We start from the raw sequence: 13681 nt of genomic DNA, 5'->3' as shown, positions 1-13681 counted from the left end.
TACGTTGACCTCACGGACGAACCCGACATGCCTCCGCCTCCAGAGCCGTCCCGCAAACATCCTCGATCAAGCGCTACCCCGGGCCCTTCCGCTAAGCGTCAAAAGCGTCAAGATGGGGCTAGACGAGGTTCTCAGACATCGGTGGCGGCGCAAGCTACAGAGGGACATATAGAAGAGATCGATCTCTCCGACGATAAAGTGGACATCCAACAAATTCTACAGAAACAACGTGTGGACGCGGTAAAGGCGCAACAGAAGCCCGAGGAGATCAAATTCGGAACCTCCAGCTGCGTAATCTGCATGGACACTCCCACGGATATCACAGCTACCTCATGCGGACACCTGTTCTGCCACTCATGCCTGATGGAGGCGCTCATAGCTGGAGAGAGTCGCACGGATCGTGGCGAGCAGAGGCGATCTCAATGCCCGGTGTGCAGAAAGCACATCAATCGGACGAAGCCAGGTGATACCATCTTCCTCAACTTCTGGAAGCTACCCAAGAAGTCGGATAAGGCATGAAGCTGGAGCCATAAATGGAATATCGGCGAAACCACTAACAGGCTTGTCTGTACTACTCGCTATGAGGATCCGTGGGTTTGCGAAACCAGAGAAATTCAAGCCGTGGTGGCTTGGAGAAGAACATGGCACACGGCTTCAAGCTTCCCTCGGTTTGGCATACAGCGTTAAGGTGCGATGATCACGTCTCATCCTAGTATCACCAAGGTGATCAGGGTTCGTTTATATGGGGGAACGAGGTGAAGGCAGCCAGGGTGCTCTCTCAGGGATTCGTGTATTTAATTACACTGGGAATGAAATGACGCATTGAGGGGATAATAAGAAGGCGGCAAATATTGAGAACGCCTCATTGTGGCAGAGGAAACCGCCTGGGCGGATTCATGGCGGCATAGCAAATGGTTCCCAACAACCAACCGGTCAGCGAAGAGCACAGACTTAACTCACATCTGCTCCGTTGTGTTCAGTGGTCCCAACGTATCTACACTTCTTTGGTTCTGTAGCAATGATGGAACCCTTGGAAGAGGGGATAGAGCTACTACAATTCATGACCTAGATATTTCCTTACGGAAGCTGACGCGTGACTGCATCATCTATCCTTGGATTAGGGAGCCGCTTTATTAAGGTTGTTTGGACGTCGCAGCATCTTGAATACTCTGCGAAGCTATTCCAATAGCCAGCGGCTTTCCAGCCGTCGCATCAAGATGAAGATTTGTTGTGCTTTTACTTATACGTTCTGTTACTGCACATCACAGTTTGCTAAGGATCTCCTCACAGAGGGATCGGTTTTCCAACTGTCAGCCTCCTTCGAGCGCGCCTGATCCTTCTTGGCGGAAAGCTTCCTGCCCGTGCGACTCGCCTCATTCCTTGATCTAGACTATAGGAAGGGGAAGGACATCCAGAGACAGGCCAATGCGCCAGCCAAAACGAGAAAGACGGCTGCTTTTACAGACGATCACTCAGCTCGTATTTTCCCAAAGCGACGTCACCCCCTCTCAACAGTGTCGGCCTCACATACCTCATGTGTCTCCAAGTCGCCTCTTTGCGACCAATTCGACGCGATGCTAAGCGCTCGATTGGCTGAGGACGTGAGGCAAGCGCAGCCCAACGCGTACGCCGCTTGAAGCTGTGCCTCTGCTCAGCCACACGCGCGCTCCAGATGTCACCGAATGAGACATGGCTTCGGTTTCTTCGCATGGACTAACCGCTGCTGGGGCCTCCAACGGCGCAAAAGGAGTGTTGGTAAAGGAGGAGGCAGGAGGATTCCTTTGTTTGCTTCATTCTGTCGTTTCGCTGCTTTCATTTAAGGTTTCTTAGATTCCCAATCTCGATCATTCTTCCTGTCGTTATCGCATTTTTATATTCATAATGTCTTCTTTTTGGGAGACGGTGCTTGATTGTAAGAAGAGCAATTCAAGTCGCGATTGTCCTTTACCAGCGCTGGTGGACGACATCGCGAAGCGCGACCCTCGTCGGGTCTGCCTGTCGTTTCCACGCTCGAGGAACTTCGCTGAGGGATTTCAAGATATAACCTTTCATACCGTAAGCCCAGTACTCACTGAAACACGTAGACGATAGGTAGTTGACGATTGTAAAGTTTGCCAATGCCATCAATAAAACCGCTCACTACTTGCAACGAGAAATTGGCCGGAGTTCCATGTTCGAGACTGTCTTTTACATGGGCTACCCAGACGTGAGACACTACATTGTGCTTATCGCTTTGTGAGTAGTTTGCTTCAACCGCTGTACAGCGCTGACCGAGGGACAGAATGAAAACTGGGCATAAGGTTGGTTGCAACATTTATAGCCATCAATGGCTGCAATGCTGATCACGCACAGGTCCTGTTCCATAGACAGCATGAATCGCTAGCCATGGAGATAGAGCTGATAAAACGGACGGATTGTAGCATCCTTCTCTTTACACCTGGAGCGCCAATTGAAAGGATACTCCAACACTGCCGTCTCGAGAGCATATGTATGCTTGAACTCGAATATCTGCTCGATGACAGCAGAACATGTGCCCCATATCCGTATATGGCCACTCTCGATCAAGCCAGACTTCATCCATGCGTAGTCACACACATACCATCCTCGACAGGACGACCGAAGCCCATAATATGGACGCACGGAGCGCTTTGGGACGCCCAGCAATGGCCTCACCCAGCCAGCACCCTCCGTCACGATAGTCTGTTCGATACATTAGCTCATCAGCCATTGAGACTCTTTAGCACTTGCTCGCGCTTCGATGGGCCAGAGATTTTTCGGAGTCTCAAGCAAGCACTCTGCCAAAACACCACGATCGTAATCCCACGTCCGTATTCAACCTCGGTTGACGAAGTGCACGAAGTCCTGCGATATGGCAATATTGATGTTTTGGAATGTACATCTGGCACATTGGATAAGATAACTACGAGACTCGATATCTTGGAAAGACTTCGAAAGCTCCAGAATGTGACATGCATCGGCGGTGGGTCTTGCGCGGTAGCTCCAATGGCTAAAACAATGTTAACAAGTCGCAGGGAAACTCTCGTCTCAAGCGCTGTTTATTCTATCGCATTACGTTCAAGTACACATACCTAGAGCGAGAACAGAGCCGAGCACGCCTCTTCCTTGCAGGGCAAGCCTGTCAACCCGGCGGTGAGCTCTTTCCAATAAGCCTACAATTATTGCATCGACGCTGCTCTCGCAAAGTCAATCCGCGACATTGGATAAATTGCTATTCAACAAGATGTCGGTGAGACGGTCCCCGTCCCAACTACATCTGACCATTCAAAACAGCCCGATTGGCGAGTCGGGCGTACTTACATTGTAGAGATTGGTAATCCTCGCGAGAATACCTTCGGCAGTAATGCGTTGTAGGTTTCTACACCATCCCCGCAATTGTTGCGCCGCCGCCGGTTACACCAACTGAACACGTTTCGCGCCTGCAGCCCCGTCGATTGGGTTCCTGGCTGAGGCTGGCTCACTCCACCTCGTGTCCCTGCCAATGCACTGTCAGGTTCCACTATCCGCTCCCCCCTCTCATTGGTCTCTCCAACGCGCAAAACTCCGTTTGGTGTTTGTTGTTTTGTCATCAATCTTTTTCGAAGACGGCGACCGGGGCATTAGGATTTCCCGATTCGGCAATCTGCTTAGGAAACACGACCCGCGACACGAAGTTTGAGCGCGTGAAGCTTCGCGGACGAAAAAATCGAAGATTCCAGTTGCTGCCTGCAGGTGGACGGACGACCGTGGGCGATGCCTTGCATGCCCTATGATTTCGGCTGCTAGTCGGCCGCTAAGGCGCGGAGTACGAGGCACACGAAGCCACACGTGTGAAACCTCACACCGCTTAGGTCATTCCAACATCTTATTATCTATAAGAAGAGGAGGGGTCGCCGCCATGTCTTCCACAAGAGACCAGCTCGACAGCCTTGATTTTCTCCAACACTGTTAAAATCCACCCACCAACCCCCTTCGCTCCAGCAACCTTGATACCCCCCTAAAAACACATCAACACACTTCCAACAATGCCATCCCTCTACACGCTAGCCGTCCCCGCCATTCTCCGCGGCGTCAAAAACGCCGCCGCATTCCTTGCCTACGCCGAGAACTACGCCAAACAGAACAACATCGACCCGGAGGAATACCTCAGCGCATCCCTCTACCCGGACATGCGAGACTTCCGCTTCCAGATCTACCGCATCGCCGACTTCGCGAAGTACACGGCTACGCGCGTGGCCAAGGACGTCGATTCCTTCTCGCAGCCCGACACGGAGCAGACCTTCCCCGAGCTGATAGCCAAGCTGCAAGCTGTGATTGCCTTCCTGGAGGGCGTGAAAGAGGAGCAGTTTGAGGGCCAGGACGACAAGGAGATTGTCGTGCATGTGGGATCGGAACGGAATTTGGAGATTAAGTTGAGTGCTGGTAAGTCTTATGGATATGCTTCAATGTGCGGATGGTGGATACTGATGGCTGGATAACAGTCGATTACATCAATTACTACAACAGCCCCAATTTCTGGTTCCACCTTACTACGGCTTACGATATTTTGCGCCACAAGGGCGTCGATGTTGGCAAGGGTCACTTCCTTAACGCTTCTGGGGAAACGAAAATCACCGTTCTGCAGAAGTAGGGATGAAGGCGGGGATTGCGGAGCAGCGGGTCCGATAGGAAGTAGAGACGTTTCCAGAAAGGTACACACTTGTTGCCTTTGGATCCGCTTAAATATTCCTGAACAGCCAATTCTGATGTATATAATGCGTCGATTCGCAGAGCCATCGTGTGAATGTTCAGCTGGTTCCATCCTGCTTGACCCATTGACGAGGGTTATATTCTATAATCGTGACTTCCATCAGTTGATCAAGGCCGGTGAATCAGATATCACGTGACGATTATAAATCTCATCGAGTGGACACAAAGGTGGGCATGGAACAAGTACTGTGTATACTATCGGTTGGCCCAGCCTACCCTTGTGTACAAGCTCAGGAATAGTCCTGGTCATCCTCGTCCGACTGGTCGGCTTATCCAGCGGCATAAGTAACGTACTCTCTTCCATGTCTTGAACGCCCGGCCATGCATGGCTGGCTGATACGGAAAAGGGAGAAGGCCGCGGGTACGAGCTTGGTACCGTTGTGCGGCCCATACAACGTACCGTGCTTGTTTCTATTTGCCTGCGAGATGGCAGTGGGGATAACCGTATGAAGCATGATGGGTCGTGGCCGGCGCTTCAGAGACTGCAATCGTCATGCTTGTTTGGGATCACCAGCACCTTGGGCAATCGTCAAGCAATCAAAATCTCCCCACCCATCTTCTTTACCTCTGTAACCCAACAAAGCGCACCCTCCTCTTTGAACCTCCACACCGCTTCCAGCACCCGCTTCACCGTATGTACATAGCCCCAGTGCATCTGCGCATAGAACGTATCCAGCGATCCCATGATCCAGGCGCGCTCGTCAGGGTCCTCAGACTCAGCACCCGCGAGGAAAAGCGGCCAAGTGATGGATTTGTACAGCGTGTCGCTGGGCGAGAGTTGAGAGAGATGCTGCACGACGTCATTGGCCAGGCCTGTCAAACTCACGACGGCAGTGCCGCCGGACGGGTCGAGAAGTGGATTCGTGATAGGTATGAACCTGACAAGGTAGATGCACACGGCAGAACGAAGTGCGGACACGATATGGAAACGCTTGCTAAGATCCTCGAATGGCGAAGCCGGCTTAAACTGTTGCAGCCAGGCTGCAGGGTCGAAAGACAGGGTCATCTCAATCAGTTCCTTCAGCTTGAGCTCGTGTTGGACGGTCAGGGATTCCTCGCTATCGATTGAGTCGGAGAGATTGAAGGAGCCGAGCATGATACGTAGAAGCGGAGCCGGACAGGAGAGATAGTTGTTGGTTTCGGCGTATTGGAGAATGGGCTCTATGTCTACGGTATCGGGAAAGAGCTTCGCGCTAGACGAAAAGCGGAAAGTTGATCCGAGTACGGAGAAGCTAATAGGCTTGTTAGAGAAGAATATGTGAAATAAAGTAGCCATGATACTCACACTAAGTAGTCAGAGAGAAGATAGATACGGAGATGGCTCATGGACTTGCCCGGCAGGATATACGGTGGGGTGCCAAGAAGGCTGACAAGTTTCTGAGCGCCTTCGAGATGAGGCTTCCATTGCTCCTTTCCAGACTCGATGAGGTCGTAGTTGACGAAAAGCAGAATCGCGGCAAGGACTAGGTCAAAGTTGATCGGGCTAACAGTTGCAAGGAATTGCGCCAATGACCCAAGAGCCTTCTGCTTTGCCACAAGAGCGTCGCGATAGAACTTCTGGTTGGGTGCATTACGCCATATAAGTTCTGCGTTGTTGTGTCCCTCTTCCTCCTGGATATGGATGGGACCTTTCGAAATATTGAACACATGGAAGGCTGAATTGGCAATCATGATATGCAGCAAGAAAGGGAAAGACGAGGTCGCTGGAACTAACTCCCGCATCGGATTCTTCCCTGGACCATCGTAAGCCACCATGTCTGCGCACAGTTTGGTTGCAAAGTGGACGAGGTAATCGCGATAGCGTTCATCAAGGTGCGCAGTGAGTGGTTCTGCCAGCGCCCTTGCGATTTCCCTCGCTGCCGGATCCTTGTAGATGGCGACTGGAGCAATTGAACGGTCAACTCCTGGCGATGCCAAACCTGCTTGAGAGGCGACGACGACTCCGGACTGGTTTATGACCGATGGCTCTGATGTTGGGTGGCTTCCTGAATGGGATCCTGCTTCCCTCTCTTTTGACAGTTTCCTCGTCCCATCCAACGGCTCGGTATCCGCAAATGACTTGCCCATCATTTTTCCCCTGCTAGCCACACCCTGATTCCAGATGAAGAGCTTCCCATATCCGAGGCACTCGGAGCCCGTCGAGAGGCACTTTTGACAGGTCGGAAGGGAACGATCGCACTTCCATCTTTTTCTCCGGCAGTTATGGCACGCTTTGTTAGGCAGCGAGAGGCCTGATGAGAGCATGAGATGAAGATTAATGCAGGCGATGTTGTTCAGTGACTAGAAGCGGACATAGTGCCTTATGGCGACATATTCAGCTGTTCCACGTCTGTGTGGATCAGTTACGGAAGATTGGGCCAGATGTCGCCATGACTAATGAGACTGGAACTGTTGGGTAGGATCTATAGCTGCGTCGTGGTTTGGTGCAGGAGGGAAGCAGTTGTCAGAGGTCCGACGACGTCAGGATGGCGGGCCCCGATGTGGTTTAGCCTGGACAATGCCAAGTGGACCTTTACTCAAAGAGGCAGCCAAGGTGCTAGCGTCTTCTCCGTCCATTCCCCGCGACGTTAACTGCACTTTGTTACTCACAGAAACCGACGATTCTAACAGATTCTATTAGTCAACAAGTCGACTGTATTTGTAGTCGCGATGAACCTGGAAACCTCCCGCCGGCAGCGCCACCTGCATGCATATAGCAGACCGTTTCCCGCCATGGAAGAAGTACTCTTCATCCGCCATTCCGTCATTGAACACACCGCCTCCGCGGACCCTCTATAACTTTCACTTGCTTGCAGAGCTTTATAATTTTGCTTGCCAATAATCAAGCCTTGTTTAACTTCACTTGCCTACCAAACCTCTTATAACTGCATCTATATAACCTCACTTGCCTATCAAGCGTAGCCTTATTCTCTCTCGATCGCTACTTTTGGGGTTCTGACTCCTTCGATGACCGACTCAGATGTGGAGGGGGGACGGAGCCCTAGGGGCATGTATACGCCCTCTGAGATTGAAAGACTAGGAAGAGAACGCCCAGATGCGTTCAAAACAATATGGGTCGAGCTAGGGTTCTGCTTCTCCCTCCTTGGTTCCATGTTCATCGCTGAATATCTCGCCTCGGGCTTCAATATTCTGTTACCGCCTGTCAACCATGAGCTCAACATGCCGAAGAACGCTGCCACATGGCCCGCCAGCGTGTTTGCTTTGGTCACCGGAGCATTCCTTCTACCATTTGGGCGACTTGCAGACATGTATGGAGGATACATTGTCTTCAACGCTGGCCTGGTATGGCTGCTGCTTTGGTCGATAATCGGAGGGTTCAGCCAGAATTATATCATGCTCATCTTCTGCCGAGCATTGCAGGGCCTTGGTTCTGCAGCATTCTTGCCCTCGGGCATTATGCTTCTGGGGAGTCTGGTAAGTCGTATAATTCCTGGCAGAGCTCTTCCAGCATTGCTAATCATCATCTACATGCAAGTACCGTCCTGGACCTCGAAAGAATCTTGTCTTTTCACTTTATGGTGCCTTAGCTCCCATTGGATTCTTTGCAGGAATCTTTTTTGCCGGCGTGTCTGCCCAATTTCTAGTCTGGGGATGGTTCTTCTGGCTGGCTTCTATCATCCTGGCAGTCATCATTGGTGCATCTTTTTTCTCTATCCCATTCGACCGGAAAGCCAAACAAGGCAACGGCATCAAGATGGATTGGTGGGGCACCGCGACTATCGTTCCGGCATTGATCCTCATTGTCTATGGCTTGACCGATGGATCTCATGCTCCTAACGGATGGGCTACCCCCTACATTCCGGTGACTTTTGTCCTGGGCTGGATATTTGCGGGATGCTTCGTTTATGTTGAAGGTTGGGTTGCTGAACAGCCGCTTCTTCCCGGGGATATGTTTAATGTCAAAGGACTGAAAGCGATGGTCGTGGCTCTCTTCTTCCAATACGGGACTTTCGGTATCTTTCTGTTCTATGCCAGCTTCTACAGCCAGGACATCCTAGGCGCATCGGCAATTCTAACGAGCGCATGGTTTGCCCCAATGTGTGTCGGAGGCATTGTCTTGGCCACCGTTGGAGGTTTGGTTCTGCACCTCTTGCCTGGAAGGATGTCAGTATGTCCTTCCCATACACACATTCAACGCACTACTAACCTGCATCTAGTCTTCTCATCATCAGCGGCACATGCTACATATTTTGCACCCTTCTATTCGCCATCATTCCCCAGAACCCAAACTACTGGGCCTACATCTTCCCCGCCATGCTCTGCGCAACCCTTGGTATCGATATCACGTACAACGTCACCAACATTTTCATCACGACCAGCATGCCACGAGCTCGCCAGGGCCTCGCAGGGGCGCTCATCAACAGCTTATTGTTCCTCGGTATCTCATTTTTCCTGGGATTCGCTGACCTTGCTGTCTCCCAGACGGAAGACCAGGGTATGAGGAAGAGCTACAAGGTTGCCTTCTGGATGGGTACCGCATGCGCGGCGTTTGGGCTTATCGTCATGGCCACGGTGCCGTTAGGAAAGGCGGCTAGTGGGTTGACGGCGGATGAGAAGGCGGAGTTAGAGAGGGAGTTGACGAGGAGGGAATCGAAAAACTGAGAGGTATCATTTACATTATGATGATAACGGCCGTGAGATTATACCTGTGCGCTTATAGCGCTATGAATATTAGAGACGATATCATAGAATAATATCTTTCCCGCATCTCACCACACGTTCTCTTGCTCGCTTACGATTGCCACACCATCTTTCATCTCTGAAACCATGCGATCAGCAAGACCAGATCTCACCCGTCATTCTGTCATGCGCTATTTCGCCACCCGCAGTTTCTTTCTCTCCGGCTTCTTATCCTCTTCCTTGTCTTCCTCAATCCTCCTCCTCTTCCCCGTCACACCCCTCGGCCTAACGCTCCCATCTGCGGGAGTCGTATACTTCGACAGATCTTTCCGTGCAGTGCCATCCCTAACAGCAGCATCGTCGGCCACAAGTCGTTTACGAAGCGTTTCGGCGTTACCACTACGCTTCAAGCCGCGAATGCGACACAGTCGAAGGAGCTCACTGTACTCCACGTTGTCGTATGGGGTAGTACTCTTGGACGGCTGTGACAGAGCCCAGATTAGGATGGAGGGTCCAGCGGGTGCATGGTTGGGCGCGTTTTCTCGAGGGTGGGCAGCGACCTTGGTTGGAGGTCTGGCAGTGGCTAACGGTGGAGTTGGTACGGACACGTTGTCCGCGGACTCTGATGAGGACGAAGGAAATGAGGATGGTGGATCCGTCATTGAGGACTGCGTACTGGATGGAGATTCAGCGATCGCTTCGAGATCTTGGGGTTCCGCTTTATCCTTCATTCCAATAGGCTTCTTGTTCTTTCCAGGAGTGTCGGGTCGGGACTTCTCAACCACTGAGTAACGCCCCTGAGTCGCATCCCCAGCTCCTCCGCTTTTACACTCTGCCCTACAACTTTCCCCTCCCTCCATTGACTCCGCGACTCCATCGCTTCCCTCCGCGTTAGCAGCAGTATTGCCCGTAGACCATTCGCTATCCCGCCTTCGCACGAGCGGATTCCCATCATCATCAATCCTGCCCGCCTCCCAGTCCTCCAACCACTTCTTCAGTGCAACATCCTTCCGATGCTGGATTCTCTGGGCTCTTTCATAAGGCATGATATCATACTCCGTCACCTTCTTGCTTGGGTCGAGATACTGCTCTTCCCAGATCGAGCCATTAACGGCGCCCTTCTCATGCCAGGGCACACTGAGCTTTGCTGCTTGGGAAGCGGAGATGACGCCCGCGGCGAAGAGTGAGTCGGCGTGAGTCTTCATCATCTTTGATTCCTCTGCGAAACGGGAGTCGCCCCATGCGTTGCGGGATGTCGTGTCTTCGACGGTGTCGGGGTTATCTGTTGGCTTGGTTTTGGGGGGATCTGAGCGGCAGGTGGAATCTGGAAGTGGAAATAGGGGTGCAAGAGCTGGGGATACTTGGTCGGAATTGGTATTTCGCGGAGTACTCCCTCTTCTTGAAGGGCAGGCAGAAACATCGCCAGACCTTATAGCGGGGCCATTATTTGGAGAACTGAGCTTGCTGGCATCCAGAGTTGCTTGGACCAGCTGCGTATCTGCGAGATTCAGAGCACTGATATTGTGGTCATGGTCTTTATCAGCTGTTGACATTTGGGTTCGCGGCGCGACACTGTGGCTCCGAGACCTTGTCATCATGGGTTCCGTGGTAGGTGCCGTGCCTTCGCTGGCGGAAGTTTTGCGTTGACCAGGTATTTTCGTTGCTGATCGAGCGCTGTGAGCTTATGCGTCACAGTTCGCCAGTGCAGGTAGACGCTCGAGAATGACTTCGATTAGAATGCGTAGTCACTTTGGTCGTAGTGAGGTGACGATGCGATCGCGAAATACGGGGAGTGCTTGCTTGCTCAGATAAATGGTTTGCTCCGCGTCAAAGAAATGAGACAACAGATAGTACTCTCTTTTGCTCAAGACAGTGCGACAAATCTCAGCACGGAGCACAAATTACTATCCGTGCGAGAAAGACAAGATGTCAATTGAGCTTAGGAGTGATGGACTGAAGGAGTGGAAGTAGCCAGGTAAGGCAGCGGGTGTTGTTGGTCTATGGCTGCCTGTGGCAGGAAAGACAATAGAGGAGAGACTATGGAGACGACATTTGTGAACGAGCGGGAGCCTAGAGTAACATGTGTCATATCTCAATAATTAGCGCAGTGAAAGAGGTCCTCGGATTCACTCACTCGGGGGTACGCTTGGTTTGGGAGTCTGGTGAAAGACGCCTTGTGACCGACCCATGTCAGTGCATCACCACACCCTTTCACAACAGTATCATCATGGGGCATTGGGCTAGCGATAAGTTTTATTGGGTTATATATTCTTGACAACAATTAAAAGCTAAAATCGTAGTTTGTCATAGAGTCTTTATTGGGAGCTAGCGCCGCGCGTGTAATAAATAATGGATGACTGCTATGTATTACGACGCCTTTCACCACCCCGTGACAGTTGCCCTGGGACAAACAATTGCACTTAGCATTACCAGTTCTGGGCTGCCCTGAACTCAAGCAGATGCCCTCAGTCTCGTCTGGATGGTAAGAAGAGGCTGAAGAGCAGGCTATCCGCAAGTGCTTGGTCGTGCTATAGTACAGATTAGAGGTTAAGAGCAGAAGCATGATGTAACCAGAAGTCTCCCAATCCCAAAGATATTTATACAACCGAAGCCGTCAATCCAGATTATTCCACATAAATATGTGCGAACTTGAAGAACAGAGCAGTCACCCAGCATTCTAACGGCGTTACGCTCTGGATAAGGATAAGATATTCTGTCGCAGTAAATCAGAGAAACGGCATGCCTAGTGAACGTTTATCAAGATTTCACCTCACGCGCAAAACGTAGATCGCATTGATCAAGCGGGTAGGGGATATCTTACCCCGTTGGCATTCCACGACGCGTTGTGAAGATCTTTCGACGCTCGTATGTTCGGCCTCGCAAGGGTCTTTGCAAGAAAACTGACCAGATTAAGCTGTTCGAAAAACAAGCTCGTAGACTTGCCACCTCAAGATTGTAGAAATGTGCCGTATTCTGCTGTCCGCCTTTGAGACCCAACACTCACATTTCTTCTAAATCAATCAGAGCTGCGTTATTCAAGGGCCTACACGAGGCAGCATTCAGCATTCCACTTGTATGCGAACAATCCCAAGTGACACTCATCAACTTCGTAAGACAAAACTAAACCTTTCTCTTCTTAGTTAGGTCTAATCACAGATTTTTGACCGGCAGAATTCTACCGGTTGTGCAGGCGTCGGCTCAGTAAGCCGATCCTTAGGTTGAGGACAAGTGCGTCTACAAAGCTTTGTGTCATCTGTATAGAGCACAAACAACCCGAACCATGATGCATACTGGGTTTGCTCAAATTTTGGAAATGAAGATTTGATTCTCAATTGCTTGCCATTCCTATGGTCATGGCGCCTGCTCCGTCACAAGCGATTATCCTACCGTAAGGTTTTGGTTTCTAGCACGTCCAAGCACATGTCTCTGCCAAAGATCCCTTCACATATTCTCCAATAAAGATATCAACACAACACAAACAATTTGAACCTCCCCTTGACTCAGGAAAGCACTGCGTCGCCATGTCTCACTTTCACACAACCGTGCCGATGCGCGGACCGAAAATCGCATTCACAAGCCCCTTCAGACTTGGATGAAGGGATAATGTCGCAAGAAAAGCATCAACAGTTTGGTTCCTGTTCCCTTCCCAGCTTGAGCTGGCACTTGCAAGCTTGGCTCAAAGAGCAACTACCCAACTGGGCACAAACTATGGGAACAGAGCTGTTGAAAAAAAATATGGGAGGTATGCATCAGCGACGCCTTTATGCCTAGCAAATCAATTCGTGAGCGCAGTTCGAGAGTTTTGAGTGAGTTTGTCAATTCAATATTGGCCGTCCAAGGATAGAACTGAACTTGCTACACGGTTCTGTGCAGTCACAAATATAGTCCAACACAGCGGGGCCAATGGTTTTGACATCTAGTGCAGGGCCACGAGACGGTGCTGATGGTCGATCATGTTATTGAGCCGCACAAGTTGACATGGACAATCACTCCAGAATGAGACAGGCAAATAATCGCCGCAACTCATGTGATCAACTTCAAATCGAGGGACAGCTAAAGTTTGGCCACGTGCTGCCGCCCCAATTCTCATGGGGACCGTCCTGATGCGCGAGCAAGCTGAAACGGGTATCAAGCGGAGTCTCGATTAACGCAAAGTACTCAGAATCAAATAACGCTTGAGTAAAACACACAATCACAGTGATTGCCAATGCGTTTTACATCTCGGAGCATTACCTAGGTTATATAAGAGCGCCTCTGCCCTTTTGAATTTTCTCTTCAATAACAACCGTCCACATTCACGCACATCAATTCAACA

The 13681-nt window shown here is 50.9% G+C and overlaps 6 protein-coding genes across 6 annotated transcripts; 4 read left to right on the top strand and 2 right to left on the bottom strand.

Annotated features, from left to right (window-relative positions):
• Window positions 1–27: 27 nt before the first annotated feature.
• On the top strand, window positions 28–519 carry EI97DRAFT_385586 (uncharacterized protein; the record flags this gene model as incomplete). The annotated part of the gene is made up of 1 exon (XM_033796023.1): window positions 28–519. The coding sequence occupies one exon, from the start codon at window positions 28–30 to the stop codon at window positions 517–519; it is 492 nt and encodes a 163-aa protein (XP_033650056.1).
• A 1212-nt stretch (window positions 520–1731) lies between these two features.
• Window positions 1732–3234, top strand: EI97DRAFT_207907 (uncharacterized protein). Its single transcript, XM_033793743.1, has 5 exons — window positions 1732–2055; window positions 2111–2235; window positions 2282–2300; window positions 2353–2980; window positions 3033–3234. The coding sequence occupies exons 1-5, from the start codon at window positions 1882–1884 to the stop codon at window positions 3152–3154; spliced, it is 1068 nt and encodes a 355-aa protein (XP_033650055.1). The 5' UTR covers window positions 1732–1881; the 3' UTR covers window positions 3155–3234.
• Window positions 3235–4022: 788 nt separating this feature from the next.
• Window positions 4023–4627, top strand: EI97DRAFT_385579 (uncharacterized protein; the record flags this gene model as incomplete). Its single annotated transcript, XM_033796022.1, has 2 exons — window positions 4023–4413; window positions 4479–4627. 2 exons carry the CDS (start codon window positions 4023–4025, stop codon window positions 4625–4627), a joined length of 540 nt encoding a protein of 179 aa, XP_033650054.1.
• A 648-nt stretch (window positions 4628–5275) lies between these two features.
• Window positions 5276–6990, bottom strand: EI97DRAFT_385719 (uncharacterized protein; the record flags this gene model as incomplete). Its single annotated transcript, XM_033796034.1, has 2 exons — window positions 5276–5978; window positions 6032–6990. The coding sequence occupies 2 exons, from the start codon at window positions 6988–6990 to the stop codon at window positions 5276–5278; spliced, it is 1662 nt and encodes a 553-aa protein (XP_033650053.1).
• A 340-nt stretch (window positions 6991–7330) lies between these two features.
• EI97DRAFT_504173 (MFS general substrate transporter) lies at window positions 7331–9451 on the top strand. Its single transcript, XM_033802811.1, has 3 exons — window positions 7331–8160; window positions 8222–8850; window positions 8904–9451. The coding sequence occupies exons 1-3, from the start codon at window positions 7693–7695 to the stop codon at window positions 9346–9348; spliced, it is 1542 nt and encodes a 513-aa protein (XP_033650052.1). The 5' UTR covers window positions 7331–7692; the 3' UTR covers window positions 9349–9451.
• A 106-nt stretch (window positions 9452–9557) lies between these two features.
• EI97DRAFT_461902 (uncharacterized protein) lies at window positions 9558–10919 on the bottom strand (the record flags this gene model as incomplete). Its single annotated transcript, XM_033801229.1, has 1 exon — window positions 9558–10919. The coding sequence occupies one exon, from the start codon at window positions 10917–10919 to the stop codon at window positions 9558–9560; it is 1362 nt and encodes a 453-aa protein (XP_033650051.1).
• Between the last annotated feature and the right edge of the window lie 2762 nt (window positions 10920–13681).

This window comes from Westerdykella ornata, assembly GCF_010094085.1.
Source record: "Westerdykella ornata strain CBS 379.55 unplaced genomic scaffold EI97scaffold_37, whole genome shotgun sequence".
Lineage (NCBI taxonomy): Eukaryota > Fungi > Ascomycota > Dothideomycetes > Pleosporales > Sporormiaceae > Westerdykella > Westerdykella ornata.
This window is presented reverse-complemented; position numbering and strand designations above follow the sequence as displayed.